The sequence below is a fragment of the Gobio gobio genome (assembly GCF_949357685.1).
Source record: "Gobio gobio genome assembly, chromosome: 22".
In the NCBI taxonomy this organism is placed as follows: Eukaryota; Metazoa; Chordata; class Actinopteri; order Cypriniformes; family Gobionidae; genus Gobio; species Gobio gobio.
In genome coordinates this window covers 46,198,312-46,211,129 of record NC_137118.1, presented here as the reverse complement: position 1 = coordinate 46,211,129, position 12,818 = coordinate 46,198,312, and the positions used below count along the sequence as shown (strand labels likewise).

The window sequence follows — 12,818 nt, the reverse complement described above, 5'->3', positions numbered from 1 at the left end:
CGTTTTTAAGCCCTGGTTAAAATACATGTTCTTAACCCAGTTTATTGTTCATTGACTACATTAGTATGCCGTTCATGGGTTAGTCAGACGCAAAAGTGTAAACATTGAGCCTCTCAGTCAGCATCAGAACATTGAGAGCTCTGCTCAGATCTGTCAATCACCTTCCAGCTCAACCAATGGCGTGAGTTTGGGGCGTGGCTACTGTAGCTGGCGGATCCAGAGGGTGTATAAGGCCATGTCCACACTTAGGCCCTGTCCCAAATGGCACCCTAAACCCTCACGGCCTTCCTCTGAGTCCGCACTTTCATGACGTAATGCTGCTTTGACTGGCGGGAAGAAGTCCGCTGTGTAACCCAATCCAGTGCGAGCTCGTCTGAAGTGCGCATCGAGGGCGCATATCGACCGCAAAGGGGGCGCTCGCGAGCACCCTTCTGAGACTTAAAATGACAAATGGGACACCCTGCGATCTCGTGGACTTAACGAATATGTTTTCGTTTGAAAATGTATATTTATTTTGGCCTCCATCCACACTGAGACGGCGTTTTAAGTCAACGAAAGCATAGTTTTTTGAAAACGTTCTCCAAAGCGGATACATTTGAAAACGCTGAATGAGTGAATCAACAAAAAATGTATTTCGCTTCCCCTGAATTTCCCCCTTCCTACTCCACTTCATGCTGAGAGATCACCGAAATACACCCAAAATCTGTATGATCTCACTATACAGTATTATACGTGTTTGATATCGTTTGAAATGTCTCCGTGCGACTGGTACAAAAATGTCGTCCCCACAGAAGTATACAAGAAGGTAATAACAGTTTTTAGAGCTTAGAGATATTTTGCATATTATGATGGGTGTGGCTTTTGGAGCTATCTGGTCTCTTCTTTCAATCCAGGCAAATGGGAGATCGATTCAATTTAAATTCCTTTTGTTATCATATGTCCATTTGAAAGAGGTTTCTGTCTTGGTCTGTGCCATATCTAAAATGAAGACCATCTGGTTGGTTAAAAGCACACCTGTCGAGGCAGCTGGCTAGGTTGTGTTGTGTTGGTGTTTGTGAACTCCTCACCTGTCTGATGTCATGATCCTCCAACAGAAGAAACCTGTGGACGTCATCTGGACTCACTGCGTCTCTGTCTTCCACATGTGCCTGATCTTTCTCTTTCTCTGCTCTCGGTTTTGCTGTAGATGTGTGGACCCCATTTTTCATCCCTACAGAAGAACAAACATTAATATATGCAGGAATGTCTTATATTTGCTTATATCCTTGCATAATTCTATCTGTATATACACTATATTGCCAAAAGTATTGGGACGCCCATCCAAATCACTGAGTTCAGGTGTTCAATCTCTTCATGGCCACAGGTGTATAACTCAAGCTCTAGGAGACACTTCTACACACATCAGTGAGAGAATGGGCCGCTCTCAGGAGTGTGAGTGTGTGTGTGTGTGTGTGTGTGTGTTCGCTTCTACACACATTAGTGAGAGAATGGGCCGCTCTCAGGAGTGTGTGTGTGTGTGTGTGTGTGTGTGTGTGTGTGTTCGCTTCTACACACATTAGTGAGAGAATGGGCCGCTCTCAGGAGTGTGAGTGTGTGTGTGTGTGTGTGTGTGTGTTCGCTTCTACACACATCAGTGAGAGAATGGGCCGCTCTCAGGAGTGTGAGTGTGTGTGTGTGTGTGTGTGTGTGTTCGCTTCTACACACATTAGTGAGAGAATGGGCCGCTCTCAGGAGTGTGTGTGTGTGTGTGTGTGTGTGTGTGTGTTCGCTTCTACACACATTAGTGAGAGAATGGGCCGCTCTCAGGAGTGTGTGTGTGTGTGTGTGTTCGCTTCTACACACATTAGTGAGAGAATGGGCCGCTCTCAGGAGTGTGTGTGTGTGTGTGTGTGTGTGTTCGCTTCTACACACATTAGTGAGAGAATGGGCCGCTCTCAGGAGTGTGTGTGTGTGTGTGTGTTCGCTTCTACACACATTAGTGAGAGAATGGGCCGCTCTCAGGAGTGTGTGTGTGTGTGTGTGTTCGCTTCTACACACATTAGTGAGAGAATGGGCCGCTCTCAGGAGTGTGTGTGTGTGTGTGTGTGTGTTCGCTTCTACACACATTAGTGAGAGAATGGGCCGCTCTCAGGAGTGTGTGTGTGTGTGTGTGTGTGTGTGTGTGTGTGTGTTCGCTTCTACACACATTAGTGAGAGAATGGGCCGCTCTCAGGAGTGTGTGTGTGTGTGTGTGTTCGCTTCTACACACATTAGTGAGAGAATGGGCCGCTCTCAGGATTGTGTGTGTGTGTGTGTGTGTTCGCTTCTACACACATTAGTGAGAGAATGAGCCGCTCTCAGGAGTGTGTGTGTGTGTGTGTGTGTGTGTGTGTGTGTGTGTGTGTGTGTGTGTGTGTGTGTTCGCTTCTACACACATTAGTGAGAGAATGGGCCGCTCTCAGGAGTGTGTGTGTGTGTGTGTGTGTTCGCTTCTACACACATTAGTGAGAGAATGAGCCGCTCTCAGGAGTGTGTGTGTGTGTGTGTGTGTGTGTGTTCGCTTCTACACACATTAGTGAGAGAATGGGCCGCTCTCAGGAGTGTGTGTGTGTGTGTGTGTGTGTGTGTGTGTGTTCGCTTCTACACACATTAGTGAGAGAATGGGCCGCTCTCAGGAGTGTGTGTGTGTGTGTGTGTGTTCGCTTCTACACACATTAGTGAGAGAATGAGCCGCTCTCAGGAGTGTGTGTGTGTGTGTGTGTGTTCGCTTCTACACACATTAGTGAGAGAATGGGCCGCTCTCAGGAGTGTGTGTGTGTGTTCGCTTCTACACACATTAGTGAGAGAATGAGCCGCTCTCAGGAGTGTGTGTGTGTGTGTGTTCGCTTCTACACACATTAGTGAGAGAATGGGCCGCTCTCAGGAGTGTGTGTGTGTGTGTTCGCTTCTACACACATTAGTGAGAGAATGGGCCGCTCTCAGGAGTGTGTGTGTGTGTGTGTGTGTTCACTTCTACACACATTAGTGAGAGAATGGGCCGCTCTCAGGAGTGTGTGTATGTGTGTGTGTGTTCACTTCTACACACATTAGTGAGAGAATGGGCCGCTCTCAGGAGTGTGTGTGTGTGTGTGTGTGTTCGCTTCTACACACATTAGTGAGAGAATGGGCCGCTCTCAGGAGTGTGTGTGTGTGTGTGTGTTCGCTTCTACACACATTAGTGAGAGAATGGGCCGCTCTCAGGAGCTCAGAGAACTCAAGCGTGGGCCGTGATCGGTGGACACCTGTGCAATAAGTCCAAATATTACACTAAATATTCCACGCACAACTAATAGTGGGATTATAACAAAGTGGAAGCGATTGGGAACAACAGCAACTCAGCCACAAAGAGTGGGGTCAGCGCATGCTGAGGGTCACAGAAGTCGCCAACTTTCTGCAGAGTCAAGAGCTCCAAACTTCTGTGGCCTTCAGATGAGCTCAAGAACAGTGTGTAGAGCTTCATGGGTTTCCATGGCCGAGCAGCTCATCCAAGCCTTACATCACCAACTGTGGGATGCAGTGGGGTAAAGCGCGCCGCCACTGGACTCTAGAGCAGTGGAGACGTGTTCTCTGGAGTGACCAATCACGCTTCTCTGTCTGACAATCCCATGGACGAGTCTGGGTTTGGCGGTTGCCAGGAGAACGGGACATGCCTGACTGCATTGTGCCAAGTGTAAAGTTTGGTGGAGGGGGGATTATGGGGTGGAGTTGTTTTTAAGGTGTTACAACTCTTAATGCTTCACCAAGACATTTTGGACAATTTCATGCTCCCAACTTTGTGGGAACAGTTTGTGGACGGCCCCTTCCTGTCCCAGCATGCACCAGTGCACAAAGTGTCTCCATAAAGACATGGATGAGCGAGTTTGGTGTGGAGGAACTTGAGTCCTGACCTCAACCCGATAGAACAGCTTTGGGATGAATTAGAGCGGAGACTGAGAGCCAGGCCTTCTCGTCCAACATCACTAATGCACTTCTAGAAGAATCTGCATAAACACACTCCTAAACCTTGAGGAAAGCCTTCCCAGAAGAGCTGAAGCTGTTAGAGCTGTGAAGGGTGGGCGACTCCATATTAAACCCTACGGATTAAGAACGGGATGGCGTTAAAGCTCATGTGCATGTAAGGCAGGCGTCACAAAGCTTCTGGCAATATAGTGCATATATAAGTGCATAAGATTCAGATATTTTTACAAGTAAACATTCAAAAACTCTATACTCTGATGAACAGTCTTCGTCCTTTGTGTAGTTCTTGGGTCGGACAGCATCCCGCGGCGAGTAACCTGGGATAACCGGTCGCCTGGAAGATCGCTGGCTGAATGTGAAACGTGAGATTGAAGCGATACTCGGTTATCAAATGATCACGATCAACATTAATAAATGAAATCATACAGTTCGAACCTGGTCTGTGCAGCCCGAGCCTCCCGCTCAATGAGCCGTGGGCTTTTGCAGCAGATTTCCTCTGAAGCACAACAGTCTTTCCCAGAGAAGATGCCGAACATCTGTGTGGTCCGCTCGGGTTCTTGGGAGTTCTCTGATTTTTCCCAGAGGACTGACTTCTGCTCCTGAAACACAGAGCAGGACATTTAGCGTGATTTGTGCTCCTTCTCCAAACAAAACACTCTGGCTCTGAATCAAAAACACAGCGAGTTGCCAATAAGTTCCTGTACAGATGCATCACATTTAGCAAACTGAAGGAAGAGTTACACAGATGGCGCTGAGCGCAGTGTCTGCTGGGGGATTGTGGGAAGGGTCAGCGGTGTGGTGAGCAGGTCAGTGATCAGACTGCAGGCGTCACGAGCTCTCTGTTCATGATGCTCCTGGAGAACCATCCTGAGGGAAAATATGAAGCATGTGGGAAACCACTGGAGATGTGCATCCCAATTCACATACTATTTTATGCCATTTTGTAGTATAAATAGTGTATTCACACTTCAAATGCTTGCAAATGCACGTTATTGTACACGTTATGCATTCAACAGCTTTTAACCCTCATCCTTCCCTTGCGTTTTGTAACAAATCCTTCTCTCATGGGTCAAAATGACCCAAAGCCCTAAAATATACATTTTTTGTCCAGAAAGCTTGTTTTATTTCATTTTGATAATATTTTTTCTATTTTTTTTAATGCAATTTCTTGGAATTTTATTATTTTATTTACCTTTAAATTACTAGATTTGATCAATAAATAATAATTTAAGCCATAAAATTATACTTAATTTTTTTTTTGTCCAGAAAGCTTATTTTATTTCATTTTGATAATGTGTTTTCTATTTTTAATGCAATTTTTTGGAGTTGCATTGTTATTTTATCATTTTATTTTCCTTTAAATAACTAGATTATATCACTAAATAATAAATAGTAATTTAAGCCATAAAATTATACTTAATTTAATTTTTTTTGTCCAGAAAGCTTATTTAATTTAATTTTGATAATATTGTTTCTATTTTTTAATGCATTTTTTTGGAGTTTTATTGTTATTTTATCATTTTATTTTCCTTTAAATTACTAGATTTTATCAATAAATAATAAATAGTCATTCAAGCCATAAAATTATACTTAATTTCATTTTTTTTGTCCAGAAAGCTTATTTAATTTAATTTTGATAATATTGTTTCTATTTTTTAATGCATTTTTTTGGAGTTGCATTGTTATTTTATCATTTTATTTTCCTTTAAATAACTAGATTATATCAATAAATAATAAATAGTAATTTAAGCCATAAAATTATACTTAATTTAATTTTTTTTGTCCAGAAAGCTTATTTTTATTTAATTTTGATAATATTTTTTTCTATTTCTAATTCAATTTTTTGGAGTTGCATTGTTATTTTATCATTTTATTTTCCTTTAAATTACTAGATTTTATCAATAAATAATAAATAGTCATTTAAGCCATAAAATTATACTTAATTTAATTTTTTTTGTCCAGAAAGCTTATTTAATTTAATTTTGATAATATTGTTTCTATTTTTAATGCATTTTTTTGGAGTTTTATTGTTATTTTATCATTTTATTTACCTTTAAATTACTAGATTTTATTAATAAATAATAAATAAATAGTCATTTAAGCACATTCTTCACATAGTTTCAACACAATTTCATGTATAACCCTGTTAATTCAGCTCAAAATATCTTACATTGAGTGTCTTTTCCGACCTCTTGTGGAAAAATAAAAATATAACATAATATATAGTTTATGATATTTCATGACTCTAGAAGACGTTATAGCTCTATATGGAGCGGATGAGCTGTTCCGCTGGGTCCTAAAGTCAGTTTATCTTCAGTATGCATTCAGATACACATGTAGACATAAAATAATTTTTTGGTCGTTTTAGCATTTTTAGTTTGAATTTTAAGTATTTTTTTTAGGTTTTACTGAAGCATTCCACACATTCCATTCATTCCTATGGGGGTCAAATTGACCCGCGAGGGAAGGATTTGTTACTTTTTTATATTTCAACCACATAAACTCCTTTCAGAGTCCTATCAGACTCTGACATTCAATGGCAAAATAACCATATCAAATTCATACACTAGACGGTTGATAGTGCATAGTATAAGCGCATTTTGGACACAACTAATGTTAGTTTAACACAGAATCATACCTGTCTCTCTCTTCTTTGCTCTTCTTGTTGGATGCCAGATCTACAGAGGTTAGATTCTGCAACGAGGAGGAAATATTCAGAAAAGTCAAGTTATCAAGAGTTTTGTGCAAAACTAAAGCATCAAGCTTTACTTATAGACTTCAAAACATATGGAAAATAGATAGAGACTGTCCAGATTTAAAGCAAAATTAATGGAAAAGACGATTTATCTGGAGTATTGAAGTAAAGCGGTGTATAATATTTGTGAATAAATTCATTCATTTAAAAAAAGTGCTGGATTTAAAGTTCACAGCTGCACACTTTATTCCAAGAAAATATCTGTAATGTACAGCCTTATATAAAACATTATTATTAATATTTATATATAAATGGACGGTTTGTAATCATAAATGTGTTTTGAGCATCAGATCCTCATATTAGAGTGATTTGTGAAGGGTCATGTGACACTGAAGACTGGAGTAATGATGATAAATTCAGCTTTGACCACAGGAATAAATTACACTTTACTATATATTCTCATAGAACACAGTTATTTTAAATTATAATAATATTTCACTATTTTTGCTGTATTTTTGATCAAATAAATGCAGCCTCGGTGAGCATAAACTTTCAAAAACATAAAAAAAATTCATACCAACCCCAAACTTCAAAAGGTACTGTATAATATGTATAACAGTAAAATATTTGATCAATATATATAATATCAAAATGCAAATAATACATGGTTCATAATGAAACTTTGCATGAACCGTGGAGTATTGATAGTGAGAATAGTTTGCCAATGTAATCAGTGAAGTTTGATGTCTGACATGTGTAAGAGGAGAGATGAAGGGTCTGCGCTCGCTCTCTCTCTTCTCTTCTCTCTGTTTGCGGTATTCCGTCAGTCGCTCTCTCTGCTTCCTCCTCATCCACATCCTCAGATCCCTCCGCTCCTCCTCCATCATGGCTCCGCTCGGCGTGACCTCTGACCTGCCGCCCACCACAAATAAACAGACCAATCAAATCAATCAGTAAATATGTCACGCATCCCTCACTAATCTACTTAAGAGGGCTGTTGATAGCCAATCATAACAGAGATCATTTACATTTGGATGTTCATCAGTAAGACACTTTTATCCAAACAGGGTAATTATAGACAGCTAAAACTATTAAAACATGTTTGCTATCTGAAATTAAATAAAAGATTATATATATATATATATTTTATAAAAATAAAAAATAATAATTAAAAAAAATATTTATAAAGGCAACATTTTTAATTTACGTTTAGTTTAAGTTGAAAATAAAAATGAAATAAAAATGTATTTTTGTTCATCACTGAGACACTTTTATCCAAACAGGGTAAATATAGACAGCTAAAACTATTAAAACATTTTTGTTATCTAAAAAATAAATGTATAAATTAAAATTAAAATAAAATAATAAATTAATTAATAAATTAAAATAAATAAATAAATAAATAAAATAATAAATAAATAAATAAAATAAAATATTTATAAAAAATGATTTCATTTTAGTTGCAAAGGCAACATTTCTAATTTCCGTTTAGTTTAAGTTGAAAATAAAAATAAAAATAAAACTGAAATAAAAATTAATTTATTCATCACTTTTATCCAAACACGGTAAATATAGACAGCTAAAACTATTAAAACAACATGTTTGCTATCTGAAAAAGAAAAAAAAATTATTGATGAATTTTTTTTTAAATTTTTTATTTTTTACATCTTTTACAATATATATATACACATCTATATATATATATATATATTTATTTATTTAAAAAAATAATTATAGTTTTCAGTTTAGTTTAAGTTGGAAATAAAAATAAAACTGAAAAAAAAAAGTATATTTGTTGATCAGTCAGACACTTTTATCCAAACAGGGTAAACATAGACAGCTAAAACTATTTTTTTTAAAAATGTATCTGAAAAAATAAATAAAAAAATAATAATTAAAAATAATACAATTTAAAATTAAATATTTATACAAAATTTATTTCAGTTAGTTGCAAAGGCAACATTTCTAATTTCCATTTAATTTCCATTGAAATACTAAAATGAGAATGAAATAAAAATGATATATACACATTTAAAAACATACACATAAAAACTACAATGGCATATTAATGATAGTAAAATAACATTGCATCGGAGTAAAAACTCCACAACTGTTTTTTGATGAAAGAAACTTTGACTAACACTATGATGGCCCTCCAGAGGAGAAATATCTGCTACATCTACTATCATCATCATCATCATCATCATCATCATCATCATCATCATCATCATCATCACCTGCTCAGGTCAAGCGTTCCTGACGGACACAGATCCAGCACTGATCGAGATAAAGCCCCGTCCCTGATTAACTCACACAAGATGTCCTTCACGTCACTGAGGCCGCTCACCCCGAGAGTTTCCTCCGCCGGTCTGATCACACACACACACACACACAGAGGAAAATCACACACACAGGGACATCACCGGCCCCTGAAAGGGTCAAATACTGTCATGCAAACTTACATCCACGGCAAAGACTCCGACAAACCCTCCAGCAAACCTGCAGGGAAAGAATCAACACACACGTCCATGACTGCAGCTGGAGGTGTATGTTACGTGTGTGTGTGTGTGTGTGTGTGTGTGTGTGTGTGTGTGTGTGTGTGTGTGTGTGTGTGTGTGTGTGTGTGTGTGTGTGAGATGCAGGTCTCTCACCTGGATTGGTATCTCGCTCACACTGCTCTGGTTTCACTGAAAACAACAAGATCATGTTAAACTGAGGACGTGAGGAACCTAAACCCCAGCAGAGTGTCTGACACTGGATTAATACACAAGTGATGCAGTGAACATTTATTTATAAAGCACATGTTTAAGGCAAGACCGCACAGGTGAAAAGGGTAAACATTTCAACTAATATCACCATAGTAGATATCATTAAACTTCACCAGTTGATTAATCATTGTATAATAATGAAATAGTTTTCTTAAATGTTATGTTTAAATATGCATATTTAATTTAATGCAACTTTCATTAAAAAAAAAGTCGCAAAACAACTTCATCTAATTAAATATGCACTAATTTGCATACATTTTCAGAACAGATATCTGAATATTGGTTTATTAGACATTAAAGGATTAGTTCACTTTTAAATAAACTTCTGCTGATCATTTCCTCAGCCCCATCTCATCCAAGATGTCCATGTCTTTCTTTCTGCAGTGGAAAAGAAATTAAGGTTTTTGATGAAAACATTCCAGGATTGTTCTCCATATAATGGACTTTAATGGGCTCCAAACGGTTCAAGGTCCAAATGCCAGTTTCAGTGCAGCTTCAAAGGGCTTTAAACGACACCAGATGATGAATAAGGGTCTGATCTAGAGAAACCATCAGTTTCTACCAGAAACCGAGCAGTATTTATGCTATTATTTTACCTCTCATCAGATGAACGTGATCATCTCTGAGCTCCGCCATAACTTCCGCTAAGTAAGGTCAAATACGAGCGTGGTCATAGATATATCGATCGTAGATTCCTCATTCTATTGATCCGTGCAGGTGCTAATGAGGCATCTACGTATGCATCTATGACCACGCTCATATTTGACCTCACTTAGCGGAAGTTATGGCGGAGCTCAGAGATGATCACGTTCATCTGATAAGAGGTAAAATAATAGCATAAATACTGCTCGGTTTCTGGTAGAAACTGATGGTTTGTCTAGATCAGACCCTTATTCATCATCTGGTGTCGTTTAAAGCCCTTTGAAGCTGCACTGAAACTGGCATTTGGACCTTGAACCGTTTGGAGCCCATTAAAGTCCATTATATGGAGAACAATCCTGGAAAGTTTTCATCAAAAACCTTAATTTCTTTTCGACTGCAGAAAGAAAGACATGGACATCTTGGATGACATGGGGCTGAGGAAATGATCAGCAGAAGTTTGTTTAAAAGTGAACTAATCCTTTAATGCTTTTACTGAGGGGGTCTCTCTTTATCACTACACAATTCAGAAAATTCTGTCAAACCGTAAAAACGGCATGTTTTTAAGATTAAAATGTTATTTAAATCAGGTGAATATTATATATATATATATTATATATATGAATAAAAACGATATATGGGTCAATGATATGATGTATTTTCTGTGTCCGAATTCATTATTTTCCAAAAAAGATTTTTAATAAATACTTAAGTCATATATCAAATTGATCTACAATATTTCCTTTATAAGAAATCCTTTTAATTTTTCTGACTCTTTGAGTTGTGGTGTTTGAAAGACCAAAAATGTCAGGTGGTGCGACCGTCCGAAAACAAAACCGATGATGATGATGATGATGATGATGATGATGATGATGTACCTGCAGGAGGAGAGCGATCATGATGGACTGAACTTCGGCTCAATACAGAAGAAGACAAAACCTCCTCCTCCTCTTCTCTCTCTGGGCCGGCCATCCTTCCAAACCGATGCGGTGAAGGACAGGAACTCCTCACTGTGCAGATTCAGTAGAAACACACACACACACACACACACACACACACACACACACACACACACGTGTTCAGTGGCCTTGTTTATATAGTATTTCCTCTATATAAGGCTACTAAAGCTTTCTGACCTTCTTGTGTGACTCTGAGAGGTTTCTTCTGCTCGCCGGGGCTCAGTGTCTCAATAGTGTTCACCAGCTGAAGGAGAACAGACACAAACTAAACAATGGCAGAAAACAGCGTCTTCTCCACATGAACAACACCAACCAAGAGTGAGGGCGGGGCAACGAGACCGTTCAGCCAATCAAGACCAGAGTCTGGCATTATGCAAATGAGTTACAAACCTACAGTCAAACCAAAATGTATTCAGACACCTTCAACATTTCTCACATTATCTCAGTTTATTCACTATAGTTTAGAAAATGGCATAAAATGACAAGAACTGTGTCAGAACAAACTCATCTTGATAATGTCAGATAACTTTGATAGAAAGGGAATTAATGGATTACAATCAACCGTTAGATGTATTAGATAATACCAGTTTAGCTCAACCAATGACCAAGCAATGCTTCATTTTGTTCAGTCTGGGGGGACAAATGACCATTAGCAAAGAAAAACATGCTCAGGTCAAAGGTCTCAAATGTTTATCAGCTTCACTGGTAGTCTCTGTATGAAGATATTTCTGGGTATAATACGTCACAGTTGACTTTATTTTGCTCTCCTCACTTACAGAAATGAACTGTAGTGTCCACTAGTGAAACATTTTTTTTTTTCTAGTCGGAATCATTTTTGGTTTGACTGTAGGTTTGTAACAGGAAGTGAGACTGGAATTACTGTCGACTCATTTCAGAAGTTCAGAATGCACTTCAGTTTCTACATTCACTAACAGCTGCCCTACACACTACACGAAAGGCCATACACAAAAAGCATAATAGGGGCACTTTAATTACATTTTCTCTCTCTGATTTCCATTTTCGATTGTAAGATTATTGGTTGTGTTACCCAACATGCACTGTTGGGGTTCTATCACACACTCGACGCAGTTCTCATGTTCACGTGCAGCTCCTGGTGTTTAAATCTCAAACGCTCTGATCATCTGTTTACCCATGAGCCTCTGTTCTGAACACCAGGTGTGATCAGGAGCATTACTGGAGCTGCTATTGGAGGAACTGAACACCACTGACCAACACACACCTGCTCTAAAGTCAATAGTGCAGGGTGTGTGTGTGTGTGTGTGTTATTTAAAGAGTGTGTTAGTGGTATGAGCCTATAGGAGGAGCACAACACACACACACTCTGCTTATTACACACACAGGGATGCACACACACACACACACTCTGATTATTACACACACAGGGATGCACACACACACACACACACACTCTGCTTATTACACACACAGGGATGCACACACACACACACACTCTGATTATTACACACACAGGGACGCGCAGCAGCGCACACACACACACACACACACACACACACACACACACACACACACACACACACACACACACACATTCTGATTATTACACACACAGGGACGCACAGAAGCACACACACACACACACACACAGGGACGCACAGCAGCACACACACAAACTCTGCTTATTACACACACAGGGACACACAGCACACACACACACACTCTGCTTATTACACACACAGGGATGCACACACACACACACTCTGATTATTACACACACAGGGATGCACACACACACACACTCTG

The 12,818-nt window shown here is 38.9% G+C and overlaps 1 protein-coding gene across 1 annotated transcript in view; it reads right to left on the bottom strand.

Moving 5' to 3' along the window:
- cplane1 (ciliogenesis and planar polarity effector 1) overlaps positions 1-12,818 on the bottom strand; it is a gene marked incomplete at its 5' end in the record, with an annotated part of 107,491 nt that overhangs the window by 4,482 nt on the left and 90,191 nt on the right. Inside the window, 11 exon segments of the mRNA XM_079803826.1 lie at positions 1,068-1,210; positions 4,229-4,324; positions 4,411-4,574; positions 4,717-4,842; positions 6,614-6,669; positions 7,423-7,582; positions 8,908-9,039; positions 9,133-9,169; positions 9,322-9,357; positions 10,956-11,087; positions 11,214-11,280. Coding sequence (XP_079659952.1) covers positions 1,068-1,210; positions 4,229-4,324; positions 4,411-4,574; positions 4,717-4,842; positions 6,614-6,669; positions 7,423-7,582; positions 8,908-9,039; positions 9,133-9,169; positions 9,322-9,357; positions 10,956-11,087; positions 11,214-11,280 — 1,149 coding nt within the window.